Source organism: Anolis sagrei, chromosome 8 (genome assembly GCF_037176765.1).
Source record: "Anolis sagrei isolate rAnoSag1 chromosome 8, rAnoSag1.mat, whole genome shotgun sequence".
Classification (NCBI taxonomy): Eukaryota; Metazoa; Chordata; class Lepidosauria; order Squamata; family Dactyloidae; genus Anolis; species Anolis sagrei.
The window spans coordinates 43,146,953-43,160,711 of NC_090028.1; the positions used below are offsets into that span (position 1 = coordinate 43,146,953).

The following is a 13,759-nucleotide window of genomic DNA, read 5'->3' on the forward strand; positions in this document are numbered from 1 at the left end:
TGAAATCATAATGTAATTTAACGTTTAATAAGTTTTTCGTGAATCCCTCCTTACGATCCAAAATTTTCTCTTATCCAATGTTCTGCTGGCCCATTTATATATATATTGGATAAGCGAGACTCTATTAAAAACAAGAAGAGGATGCAATTTAAAGACCTAAATATAATACTATGAGACCTGCTGAATCAATTCAAAAATGTCTTCAGTGGGTCTACTTCATTTGGGATCAGCAACTGGATTGAAGCCACCGAATGCTCAGTTGGCATCACCGTGAACTAGAACCACTAGCAAAGGGAGGGCTGTGGCCAGGAGAGGATGGGGTCCTGACCAGAGTCCAAGGATTGAGTTTCCAAGCACAAGGGGTAATGAAGCTATAACGACAAATGCAACAAACCTGCCAGGCGTAGCGTTGCCGAGTTCCGAATGGCTTCATTTTCTATCTCTCTGACGTGTATCTCGACGGTTGCGACCACATCTGGCCAAATTCCATCTGACACTCTGATTTTAAACTCATATGTTCCCTGAGGGGCATGATCCATCATGATCAGAGAGCCAGTCCTTTGATTCAGTTTGAAAGACCTAGAAATGCAACACAACAAGAGGGACAAACTTCACCCCCCACTTCATCCTCAAACGAGATTCTTATCACATCCGCTGGGTTTGTTTATATAAAGAGCTAAAGGGTATTTTTGCAGCTGAAACATTCCGTTCACAAGAACGCAGGGAGGAAAAGAGAGGCTCTTTCACCCCATTTTGCTTCCATCATCCTCTCTATCGCTTGAACTGTCATGACTCAGTGATACAAGGTGCTGAGGTTGGTAGCTCAATGAGGCAATAGAACCCTTTGGCAAAGCAGATTAAATACCTGCAAAAGTGCAATTCTCATTATTCCACTGCATTCAGTCACACCATTTCACGTGGTGTCAAACTGTATTAATTCTACAGGTAGAAGTTCACCCTAAAGGGCTGATTGTGATGCATTTCCCTTCTCCCAGCAAAGATAAGAGTTCTTTCTCCCACCCTGGACCTAATACAGATATATTGGAAACTAAGCAAGGGAGGTTTATACGAGGGTTGAATGAAAAGTAATGCCTCCACCTTCGTTACTTGGGATTGGATGGGAATATTGTAATAAATCAAACTCAGAAATAATCCTTAGTACGTGCTCTTTAACTACCACTATTCACTTTTCCACATAATCACCAGACAATTGGATACATTTCTGCCAATGATGAACAAGTTTTTTGAAGCCATCATGGAAGAAGTCAACACTCTGTTTCTGCAACCAGCTTCTCACAGTTCTCTTATCCTGGGTGCCCATCGTGCACAGATCTTCCGATAGCCAAGCAAAGCAATAATGTGACCCACATGTTCTTGTGAAATTTTATTTATTTATTATTTGCTTTATTTCTATACCGCATTTTTCAGCCCTTAACAGGCGACTCAATGCGGTTTCATAATTGGCATTTCAAGCATAATTGAAATGCCAATTATGCTTGAAATTTCTCTCTGAGTGATACGACAATCGTCCTGAATCAATCTGTCAACCTTTTCCTTGTGAAACCCGGTCACAGGATGTCCAACTCTTTGTTTGTTATACAAGTCAGATGTTCCCACCTCAACCTCTTTAAACTTACTCACCCAATGATGCACAGTCCTCACATCAACACAATCCCCATAAACAGCTTGCATTCTCTGATGAGTCTCCTTTGGGGTGACCCCTTCTGCTGTCAAGAATTCAATGACTGCACGTTGCTTAAGTCGCATTGACCCACTGTCTGCACAGAGTTCCATACTTCGCACTTTAACAACACAACCATTCAATTCTAAGGCTTCCTGCCAAAATGAAACTGTAGAGGAGAGTCTACTGAACAAGCCAGTACCTGCCGCATACTAGTACTGCCATCTGTTGAGAAGTTACGAAGGGGGAAGCATTACTTTTCATTCAATCCTCGTATATCTCACAACTTCTGGGGATGCCTGCCATAGATGTGGGTGAAACATCAGGAGAGAATGCTTCTGGAACATGGACAGACAGCCCGGACAACTCATAGCAACACGTTGTTGTTGTTGTTGTTGTTGTTGTCATTATTACTGTTTTCTCCTGGCGTTTCACCAATGTCTTTGGCTGGCATCACTGCAAACTAGTACTTACTTTGCTGGCAGTAGTCCAGGCTTGTGGAGGCTATTCATTCAGGAGGTCCATCTCCCACAATAGTTCCACCCCTTTCTTTTCCTAGTTATTTTTCTGTCGTTCTGGATCCAATTCACAAAACCACCCAGCAGAGAAGGGAAAGTAAGCATGAGCTATTGCTCCGCTTCCTCTGTTCTACCTTCTTTGGAGGCCAGAGGAAAACCAAAAGCAAGACCAGGACGAGAGCACAAGATTGAAGCTTGAAGCTTCCGAGGATACGGGCTTAGCTCTCGATACCAATCGGCATACGGAAAGACTCAACAACAAGCACTGGGATGGAAGACAAAGGAGTCACAGAACATGACATAGGATGCACGTTTGTCATTCACACATTGTCATCTCCATTCTGGGGTTGCAACACGGAGATCCTATGGCTGGGTCAACCGGGCAGTGGGGACATCCAGCTGCCTACCCTGGATGGCGAGGCACTACGCCCGTCATCGTTGGTCAAGAGTCTGGGAGTCCTTGTGGACCCTCTCTTTCTGAGGATGGAGGCCCAGGTCTCTCTCCGCCGTGAGCAGAACCGCCTTCTTTCTTTCACCTGCGGCAGGCTAGACGGCTGACCCCCTCCCTGTCCAGGGACGACCTAGCTACGGTGATCCAGGCCACAGTCATCTCAAGACTGGACTACTGTAATGCCCTCTACATTGGCCTTCCTCTGTCGGTGATCCGGAAGCTCAAGTTGGTCCAAAATGCAGCTGCTCGGCTTCTTGCGGGAATTCCGACGAGATGCCACATCACCCCAATCTGACTGCAGCTGCATTGGTTACCCATTGAGCCCCGGATCACTTTCAAAGGGATGGGACTCACCTTGAAGGCCTGGCATGGTCTGGGGCCGATGTACCTGAGGGACCGCCTCACCCCCTCCCAACCCCAGAGATCCCTCCATTCTGAGGACCAAGATCTATTGGAAATTCCCAGTGTCAAGACCTTGCGTCTAACAGCAACCACACTCAGAGCCTTTACAGCAGTGGCACCATCACTCGGGAACACTCTGCCACCTGAAGTTCCTGCCTTGTGGGACTTATCAGCTTTCCATTGGGCATGCAAGACATATCTGCTTCGTCAGGCCTTTGATTGTTGATTTGCTGTTTTTAAATTGTTTTTAAATGTGTTAGATTTTAGTCATTCTTGTAAGCTGCTCCGAGCCCCAGGGGAGTGGCCGCATAGAAGTTCAAATAATAAATAAATAAATAAATAAATAAATAAATAAACACACAGATGACAGGACGAACGGGTCTCTCCTCCATCAGCCTTGCTTCACACCTTGACTTTTGGAGGACTTGATACTCAGCGACAAGGACAACAACAGAAAAATGACCAATAAATGCCCACTCCTAGTTTAAAAGAGGCTGCCTTCTCTGTAGCAAACAATAATCCCATCTCTATACACGTAAGATACATAACAAAGCATAAGGACATCGTTACAGGAGCATACGTCTTAAATATTATCCCACTTGACACAAATACAATCCTCACTTGTGCATTTTTTCTTCGGGGACAAACGTCTTATTGTCCCAGTCATCCTGATCGGGCGCAAACACTTCCCCGAGCACTACGGTTGACCATTTTCCTGTTGAAATAAATTATAATAATTCTGCATTAATTTTCTGATTTCCCAAGAGCTTTATATGCCAGAGCATTTATTACGGCATTCATCATTTTTATTACCATTTGGCGTTCACAAAGGTTATGATCCAAGGCATTTCAAGTAATGCGGTAGAAAATACTCTGATTTTTTCTCTGCTGTACAGAGAAACTCCAAATTTCATTAGAAATAAAGCTGACTTCAGCAACATGAATGTATTATTGACCTGTGGGGTCCCGCAAGGTTCTATTCTGTCCCCCATGCTATTTAACATCTACATGAAACCGCTGGGAGAGGTCATCCGGAGCTTTGGAGTACGGAGCCATCTCTACACAGATGACACCCAACTCCACTACTCTTTTCCATCTGACTCCAAGGAAGCCCCAAGGATACTGGACCAGTGCCTCGCTGCTGTGGCGACCTGGATGAGGAACAACAAGCCGAGAATCAATCCTGACAAGACAGAGGTCCTCCAGGTCAGTTGTTCGGCTGACCGGGGTATTGGGTGGCAACCTGTGCTGGACGGGGTTGCACTCCCCCTGAAATCACAGGTCTGCCGTTTGGGGGTCATCCTAGACTCAACGCTGACACTTGACACACAGGTGTCGGCGATGGCCGGGAAGGCCTTCACGCAGTTAAAACTTGTGCGCCAACTGCGACCTTGCCTCGTGAAGTCTGACTTGACCATGGTGATCCACGTCTTAGTTACCTCTAGACTGGATTACTGTAATGCTCTCTACGTGGGGTTACCCTTGAAGATGGCCCGGAAATTACAACTTGCCCAACGTTCAGCAGCCAGACTAATAACTGGGGCAACTTACAGGGAGCGGTCAACTCCCCTGTTTAAGGAGCTCCACTGGCTGCTGTTTATTTTCCGGTCCCAATTCAAGGTGCAGGTTATCACCTATAAATCTCTAAACGGTTTGGGACCCACCTACCTTCGTGACCGTATCTCCCTCCATGAACCATCTCGGGCCCTCCATTCTTCTGAGAAGGCCCTTCTTTCACCCCTGCCAGACTCGCTTGGTGAGTACAAAGGAGAGAGCCTTTTCCTCGGTGGCTCCCCGACTCTGGAACTCACTTCCTGGAGAGATTAGGAAAGCCCCTACCCTAGAAACCTTTAAGAGCACTCTGAAACCAGCCCAAAATTGATCTGCACAAAACTTGGCACACCGCCTACATAGCCAACATTGAATACTGGCAGGGCTGGGGTGGCTGTTTTTGAACTCTGGGAGTTGTAGTTCACCAACACCAAAAAGAGAAGGATAGGTGAAGAGATCTTCAGCCCTCTCTGCCAAAAGGGTTCCTAAGACCATCCAAAATAATGTGTTTTCTGATGGTCTTTGGCAACCCCTCTGTAACCCCCCTTGCGACCCCCCCCCCCGGGGTCCCGACCCCCAGGTTGAGAAACACTGTCCTAATGGGTGCCATCCTTTCCCACCTATTATTCTTTGTCCATCTTTTCCATCAAGGTCTCCATAACAAAAGTTTTGCTCTTAAATGTAAGATTTTGTGGGGGGAAAGAATGGTCCCATGCAGATGTCTCCGAGTGTGCTTTAAAATAGTTTCCATGCACAATATTAAAGAAAAAGTAGCTTTTGCCCATACATTCCATATATAACACAGGTCAAGAATCAAACTGCCAGGTCTTCATCCACAAAATCTTGGGAATCAGAGTTGACAAATATTTTTGCAAATAAATTCACCCATTTTGTCGAGCAAGTCTGCTCTATCTAGAACTGGAGGAAATAATTGCAACCACCCTGGCATACATAATTTATCTGCCAAGGGATTCCTAGCACTTCTAACCAAACAACGATTTCTAATGTTCCTGGAAGGAGACTACTACAGAGACATTGCACACATTATATGTGTATGCAGCTACCATTGATAGGGTACCTACCTCGGTGTATGTAAACATAGATGATCTTATGGCCAGGTTCATGGCTGTTGTCGTTTTCATCTCCGATGGTGATAGCCAAGACGTTTGTGGAGCTCATGGGTGGGCTCCCACTATCCGCTATCACAATGGGGATATGGAACATTTTCTGCTTCTCTCTGTCAAAAGACCGCAGAGCAGTGATTGTTGCCGTGTTATTTCCATTGTCAGTAAGAGAGAAATCCAACGGGTTCTGATAATCGGGAGGCAAGGAAAATACAAAGGGTGGTCCATTTTCATCGCTGTCGGGATCAAAAGCCCAAATTAAATTCGAGGTGGTGTTCATATCAACCAGCTGAGGTCCAGGAGTATTTTCCCAGACCACAGGCATGTACGACGCCTCAAACCTTGGGCCATTATCATTGACATCGAGCAAGTCAATCAATATTGTAACACTTCCAGTTTGGGCAGGGACGCCTTGATCGGTGGCCTGAACGATCAAGCCGTAGGCCTGAGTGGCTTCCCTATCCAAGGCTTTGGACACAGTGACATGGCCATCTTGGTCCACTGCAAACTGTCCAGCGGGATCCGAATCCAACTGGATGGAATACTCAATGTCGCCATTCAAATTGGAGTCCTCATCGGTGGCCGTCACCGTGATGATGGTGGTCCCCACTGGGATGTTTTCATAGAAAGGGCTGAGCTGAACCAACTGGGAACTAAAAACAGGGCTGTGGTCATTGCAGTCTTCCACCTCAATCAAACAGAAGGCAACGCTAGAAAAATCCAGGTCTTCGACTTTGATGGTCAGGTTGAACCACCTTTCCTGGATCTCCTCGTAATCCAGGGCCTTCTTCAGCCGGAGAGAAGCACGCTGGTCTTCTTTATGACTTTCAATGTAAAACCTTCCATCAGGATCTCCCCCAATAATGCTGAACGTCAAAAGTGCATTTTCCCCACTGTCTCCATCCACGGCTGATATCTCCAGAACCTCTGAGTCGACCATGCTAGCTTCAGGAATGACAACGTGCCAAACATCCTGGGTGAAACTAGGGATGTGGTCATTCATGTCCGCAACCCAGATGGTGGCCGTGCCCGTTCCTGTCAGTCCTCCTCCATCTTTTGCTTCAATCACAAGGACATACTTGTCTGCTGTTTCTCTGTCCACCATCCCTCCTGTCACATAGATGTTGCCAGTGCTGGGATTGATCTTGAACACGTCCATATCAAAGTCATTTTTGACATTCTCCACTATTCGATACGTCAAAATGGCGTTCAGACCGACATTTGTGTCATCCAAGTCTGTCGCTGTCATCTCCATGATGAAGGTGTCTTCAGGAGAATTCTCAAAGACGGTCCCATTGCAGTTGCTGGGCATACAAGGGAAGACTGGAGCATTGTCATTGATGTCCCAGATGTTTATAATCACATCTGCAAAGCCAGTGAGTCCTTCTCCTCCTTCATCGGTGGCCAACACAACAAATCTCCAAAGGGCTCGCTCTTCTCTGTCGAGGATCTTCTGGGAGTAGATGCTGCCTGTGTTCTCATCGATGGCAAAGACATCGTCTGCACCAAGACCATGCAAGGAGTATCTTATGTCACCACCATCCAGGGCGCTGTCAGGATCGTTGGCTACAACCTAGAGAAATGGAAGTTGGGAAAGGAAGAACTCTAGTAACCACATGATAGAATGTCACCACATCACAGACCAATTTGGAACAAAGGACAAGAACTAATGACGAACTACACAGAAGCAGAAAGCAAATAGCATCCCTATGAAAAGGTAGGAAAAGCAACTTTCAGAACACTGCAGGCTACATTTTTTTCATGTCAGGAGCAACCTGAGAATCTGCAAGTCGCTTCTGCTGTGTGAGAATTGACTGTCTGCAAAGATGCTGCCCAGGGGACATTGCCCAAATTATTGTTGTTTTTGTTGTTATCAAAACATCAAAAAAAACATCTGGGCGTCCCCTGAACAACGTCCTCGCAGACAGCCAATTCTCTCACACCAGAAGCAACTTGCAGTTTCTCAAGTCAATCCTGACACGACAAACATTATTATTATTATTAGTAGTAGTAGTAGTAGTAGTAGTAGTAGTAGTATTGTTATTTTACTAGGAGCCCCCTGTGGCACAGTGGGTTAAATCCCTGTGCCAGCAAGACTGAAGACCGACAGGTCGCAGGTTCGAATCCGGGGAGAGCACGGATGAGCTCCCTCTATCAGCTCCAGCTCCTCATGCGGGGACATGAGAGAAGCCTCCCACAAGGATGACAAAACATCAAAAAACATCCGGGCGTCCTCTGAGCAATGTCCTCACAGACAGCCAATTCGCTCACACCAGAAGCGACTTGCAGTTTCTCAAGTCAATCCTGACACAACAAAAATTATTATTGTTGTTGTTGTTGTTGTTATTGTACTAGGAGCCCCCTTTGGCGCAGTGGGTTAAATCCCTGTGCCAGCAGGACTGAAAACCAACAGGTCGCAGGTTCGAATCCGGGGAGAGCACGGATGAGCACTGATTCTCAAGGGCGGTCTGATTGCTCAGTGTTTTCACTGCTAACCTAGCTGGTCTCCTTCTGACTTCTTTCTCCCTTTGTTGCCCTTTTTTCATGTCAAGTGCGACTTGAGAAACTGCAAGTCGCTTCTGATGTGAGAGAATTGGCCGTCTGCAAGGACATTGCCCAGGTGATGCCCGGATGTTTTGTCATCCTTGTGGGAGGCTTATCTCATGTCCCTGCACAGGGAGCTGGAGCTGACAGAGGGAGCTCATCCGTGCTCTCCCCGAATTCGAACCTCCGACCTGTCGGTCTTCAGTCCTGCCGGCACAAGGGTTTAACCCACTGCACCACCAAGGGCAATCAGAGTATCCCTGACAGATGTCCACCCAGCCTCTGTTTAAAAGTTTCCAAGGAAGGAGAACTGTTCACCTAACAACCCAATGTATGTCCTTCACTCAAAAAAATTATTTTGTCATTTGGAAGTTGTAGTTGCTGGGATTTATAGTTCACCTACAATCAAAGAGCATTCTGAACCCCACCAACAAGAAAATTGGGCCAGACTTCCCACACAGTTCTCCCATGACCAACAGAAAATACTGGAAGGGTTTGGTGGGCAGTGTCCTTTGGTTTTGGAGTTGTAGTTCACCTACATCCAGAGAGCACTGTGGATTCAAACAATGGTGGATCTGGACCAAACTCTACACGAGTTCTCAATATGTCCAAATGTGAACACTGGTGGAGTTTGGGGAAAATAGAATCTTGACATTTGGGAGTTGTAGTTGCTGGGATTTATAGTTCACCTACAATCACAGAGCCTTCTGAACCCCACCAACGACAGAATTGGGTCAAACCTCCCACACAGAACCTCCATGTGGGCCACAGCAACACGTGGCCCAGAGAAAGTTAGTATTTATATAAATAAAAATGTAATGTTCGTTTGTGGGATTAACATAATTGAAAAACTACTGGACGAATTGACACCAAATTTGGACACAAGACACCTATCAGGCCAATGAGTGACCATCGCTCATATAAACACTGAAACACACAGCAGAAGAGACTTTAAAAGCCAAAAAAGCAAAAAGATGCTACAGCGCAAGCATAAAACCACATATATACACAAACACACATATATACACAAATATATACACGCATTTATATATATATATATATATATATATATATATATATATGCATATGCATACACACACACAAACACATATACACAGACTGGGCCACAGCAACATTTGGCAGGGGATGGCTAGTGTGTGTGTGTGTATGTATGTACATGTATATATATATAACTGCTAAACGATTTCCAAAAGTAATGTGTTAGGACCATGATGGCGAACCTATGACACGTGTGTCAGCATTGACACGCATAGCCATTTTCGATGACACACAGCCGCATGCAGCCGCATACAGAGAAGATGGGGCCACATCCCAAGAAGGACATTTCATCCTCAGCTCCTACACCAGCATTTTTCTATAATGCTGAGATATATTGCATTATAGAAAAAGCAGGTAACTTAAATAACTAGTTTTTGGTTTATTAAATACAGTTACATATTACAATAATATATTTTTCTTATTAAACTATAAATACCATGAAATTATGGGTTTTTCTCGAAGTGACATCCCACTCGAGTTACGCTCGGTTTTTTGGCGAGTATTGACACACCAAACTCAAAAGGATTATAATACAGTAGAATTATGCCTACTGACTTTTGCAGATTTGATTATTCATGGATTTGATGAAATGCTCTAAGACATCAAGTGCAACGGTACTGTCAGCCTCAACCAGATGTTGACTATTGTCACACTAAAGAGCCTAGAGATTCCTATAGAGAACATACGTCTAGTCCTCCAGTGGAATTCTATGGTCCACTTTTTGGTGGCCATAGAGTTGTGTTGGGAGGACTGTCGGCCTTCAGTCCTGCCGGCACAAGGGTTCAACCCATTGCGCCACCGGGGACTCCTGATTGGAAATGGAGACTAGAGATATTTGGGCACTGTGCTTCAACAGCACAGTGATTGAAAGATGGGCTCAAAGCCAACCTTAAAAACTGTGGCATAGACACTGAGAACTGGGAAGCCCAGGCCTGTGAGCACCCCAGCTGGAGGTCAGCTGTGACCAGCAGTGCTGCAGAATTTGAAGAGCACGAATGGAGGGTGAAAGAGAGAAATGTCCCAAGAGGAAGGCGCGTCAAGCCAACCCCGACCGGGACCGCCTTCCACCTGGAAACCAATGCCCTCACTGTGGGAGAAGATGCAGGTCAACAAGAGGGCTCCACAGTCACCTACGGACCCACCAACAGAACACTCAACTTGGACGACAATCTTACTCGAACAATGAGGGATCACCGAAGTAAAGTGTAGATCAACAGCGATATTACTGCAGCAACAGCAACAACAACAACAGCAGCAGCAACAACAACAACAACCCCTGATCTTCAAGGATGCATAGCAGCAAGGGGCACAGCTCAAGCCAGGCCTACTCATGTGGGGCTGGAGGAGATCAAAGGGGATACGGCAAACTGACTATGTTGGAACGCGCTCACTATGATGTAGAGGAGCATACCCAAATATACCTGAAGAACAAAGACTGGAAGTCCATCCAGTTCCTCAATCACGCTTCCGTAATATTCATTGAGAGCAAAAACAGGCGCTTCGTCGTTTTTATTCACAATGTTGATGATAACAATAGCGTAATCCTCCCATTTCCCATCCGAGGCCAGCAAGTGAAGTTCGTACAGCTGGGCTTCTTCATAATCCAATGGCCGGGCAATGAAGATGGCGCCCATTTCCGGCTCAACGTCAAAAACTCCTCCAGTATTTCCAGCTGTAATTTGGTACCTTAGCTTGGCATTGGTTCCTAAAAATGGAGAACGGGAGATAAAAGATATTTCACACAAGGCCAAGATTATTATTATTATTATATCTTACAATTAAGAGGCCACCCTGCTTGCAAGGGAGTTCTTTAAAGGCACTGTGCCGTCACACCCAGACACTATAAAGTTAAAACTAAGACGTGGTTCTCTCTTTATCCGGGTGAACCGCGGGTGCCTTACTTAGAAGCTCAGAACCAAACAGTGGCTTTGGCGGCCTGCCAGGATCCGACAGAAAAAAATAAGGGAATCTCAATTAAAGCGAAACTAATTTCTGAGTGCTTGGAATAGTTTAACGAGGGGATAAAAGTTGCAAGTATGGGAAATATAGTCAGATGAAGCATCATTTGGAATCATGTGTAGTTCTCGTCCTTGTTCATGGAAACCTTGCTTAGAAGATTCTTGCCTAAGTATTTCTTGTTTCTTGGTTTGGATTCTTGTATTGTATGAATGCATTCTCATGCCTTGGATTAATGTTTCCTGGTTTTCTGAATTATATTAGAGAAGTGTGGACTTTGCTGAACTTTCCCCTGGACTGTTTTTGCTCCTGCTTATCTTTTTACTTAATTGGATTTAGCTATTTCTTTTAAGTGCTTTTTACTTGCTGCTTTTTAATTATCTTCAATAAAAGGATTGTTTTCCAATCAATTGAATCAAGTGTAGTTCTTATCCTTGTTCATGGAAGCCTTGCTAAGTATTTCTTGTTTCTTGGTTTGGATTCTTGTATTGTATGAATGCATACTCATGCCTTGGATTAATGTTTCCTGGTTTTCTGAATTATATTAAATAATTAAAATAAAGCCCGACTGCTCACTGGAGGGAAAGATACTAGAGACAAAGTTGAAGTACTTTGGCCACATCATGAGGAGACAGGAAAGCCTAGAGAAGACAATTATGCTGGGGAAAGTGGAAGGCAAAAGGAAGAGGGGCCGACCAAGGGCAAGATGGATGGATGGCATCCTTGAAGTGACTGGACTGACCTTGAGGGAGCTGGGGGTGGTAACGGCCGACAGGGAGCTCTGGCGTGGGCTGGTCCATGAGGTCACGAAGAGTCGGAGACGACTGAACGAATGAACAACAACAACAAATTAGAGAAGTGTGGACTTTGCTGAACTTTCCCCTGGATTATTTTTGTTCCTGCTTATCTTCTTACCTAATTGGATTTACCTATTTCTTTTAAGTGCTTTTTACTTGCTGCTTTTTAATTATCTTCAATAAAAGGATTGTTTCCCAATCAATGGTGTGGTGTTTACAGTCAGAGGGCTTTTCCTGTCCTGGAGTGCCATAAATACTTGCTACAAGACCTCATGCGCCCATTATTGAAGCAAACTTACAATCTGTCAAGCTCAAGGCATGAACGGTGCCTTTCAGCCACAGAGAAGCCCTTAAATAAATAGAGATAGATGAAAGAGATGTTCCCCCATGAAAATATGGCCTTCACGCTCCTGAGAAATGAACTCATTAATATTTCAGGTGCCGCGACTTGGAATTCTGAAGGGTTTACCTTCGTCTTCATCATTAGCACTGACGGTAATGACAGTCGATCCAACGTCTTGGTCTTCATCCACATTGACTTCATAGACATTCTTGGTAAAGGAAGGCTTGTTGTCGTTCACATCACTAATAAAAACCCGCACGTAGGCCGTGTCTAGAGAGACGGGGGAACGAGAGATTAAAATCCTTGGCTGTGCCACTTCTGTCAGCTACAATTCCTAAAACTGTCTCGCCGCACATTAAATGAAGACGAATAACACAGACAATGCAGAAACTAACCCTTAGGGTTGTGGGACAATTTATAATACCAACATTACTCAGAAAAGCACTTGGATATCAAATGAATGTCACATTCAATTTGTCTAAGCAGATAACACGTGAAGAACGGATGTCTAACGTGGCAATTGTATGGTTGCATCGTACGTTTCCCATCCTCGAGCCTCGCGGGCCCAATTTAACTCCTTCTTTGAGAACACAGCAAAAGTCCCTTGACCATCAGATGGTCTTGGAATAGCCTGCCCGTTGACTATCCCTTTGTTGTGCTGCTGGCTCTGATAGAAGGACCATATGGTGAGTAGCAGTATGAACAGTTTGTCTATAACAGGGGTCCTCAAACTTTTTAAACAAAGGGTCAGGTCACAGTCAGTTCACAGATAGGATTGTTGTTGTTGTTGTTGTTGTTGTTGTTGTTGTTGTTGTTGTGTGCTTTCAAGTTATTTCAGACTTAGGTTGACCCTGAGTGAGGGCCAGGTAAATGACCTTGGAGGGCCGCATCTGGCCCTCAGGCCTTAGTTTGAGGACCCCTGGTCTATAACCTGGCTACGCAATTATCCAAATTTTACACCAGCATCGTATAGAGTAATTAGAGTAGGGATAGGGAAACTGTAAACCACAGACTATGGATTTCAAAGCCAATAACCCACAAGTCCCCAAGAAATTAAAACATTAATTAATAATAATCTATAAAAATAAAAATGTCATGTTCGTTTGTGGGATTAACAGAACTCAAAAACCACTGGACAAATTGACACCAAATTTGGACACAAGACACCTAACAACCCAATGTATGTCCTTCACTAAAAAAAAAAAATGATTTTGTCATTTGGGAATTGTAGTTGCTGGGATTTATAGTTCACCTACAATCAAAGAGCAGTCTGAACTCCACCAACAATGGAATTGAACCAAACTTGGCACACAGTTCTCCCATGACCAAAAGA

The 13,759-nt window shown here is 44.8% G+C and overlaps 1 protein-coding gene across 1 annotated transcript in view; it reads right to left on the minus strand.

The window, feature by feature from the left end:
* LOC132783217 (neural-cadherin-like) overlaps positions 1-13,759 on the minus strand; it is a 195,624-nt gene that overhangs the window by 66,533 nt on the left and 115,332 nt on the right. Inside the window, exons 16-20 of the mRNA XM_060788311.2 lie at positions 12,553-12,696; positions 10,752-11,035; positions 5,686-7,300; positions 3,674-3,767; positions 395-579 (exon numbers count right to left, since the gene is read on the minus strand). Coding sequence (XP_060644294.2) covers positions 395-579; positions 3,674-3,767; positions 5,686-7,300; positions 10,752-11,035; positions 12,553-12,696 — 2,322 coding nt within the window. The remainder of the gene's footprint in view (positions 1-394; positions 580-3,673; positions 3,768-5,685; positions 7,301-10,751; positions 11,036-12,552; positions 12,697-13,759) is intronic.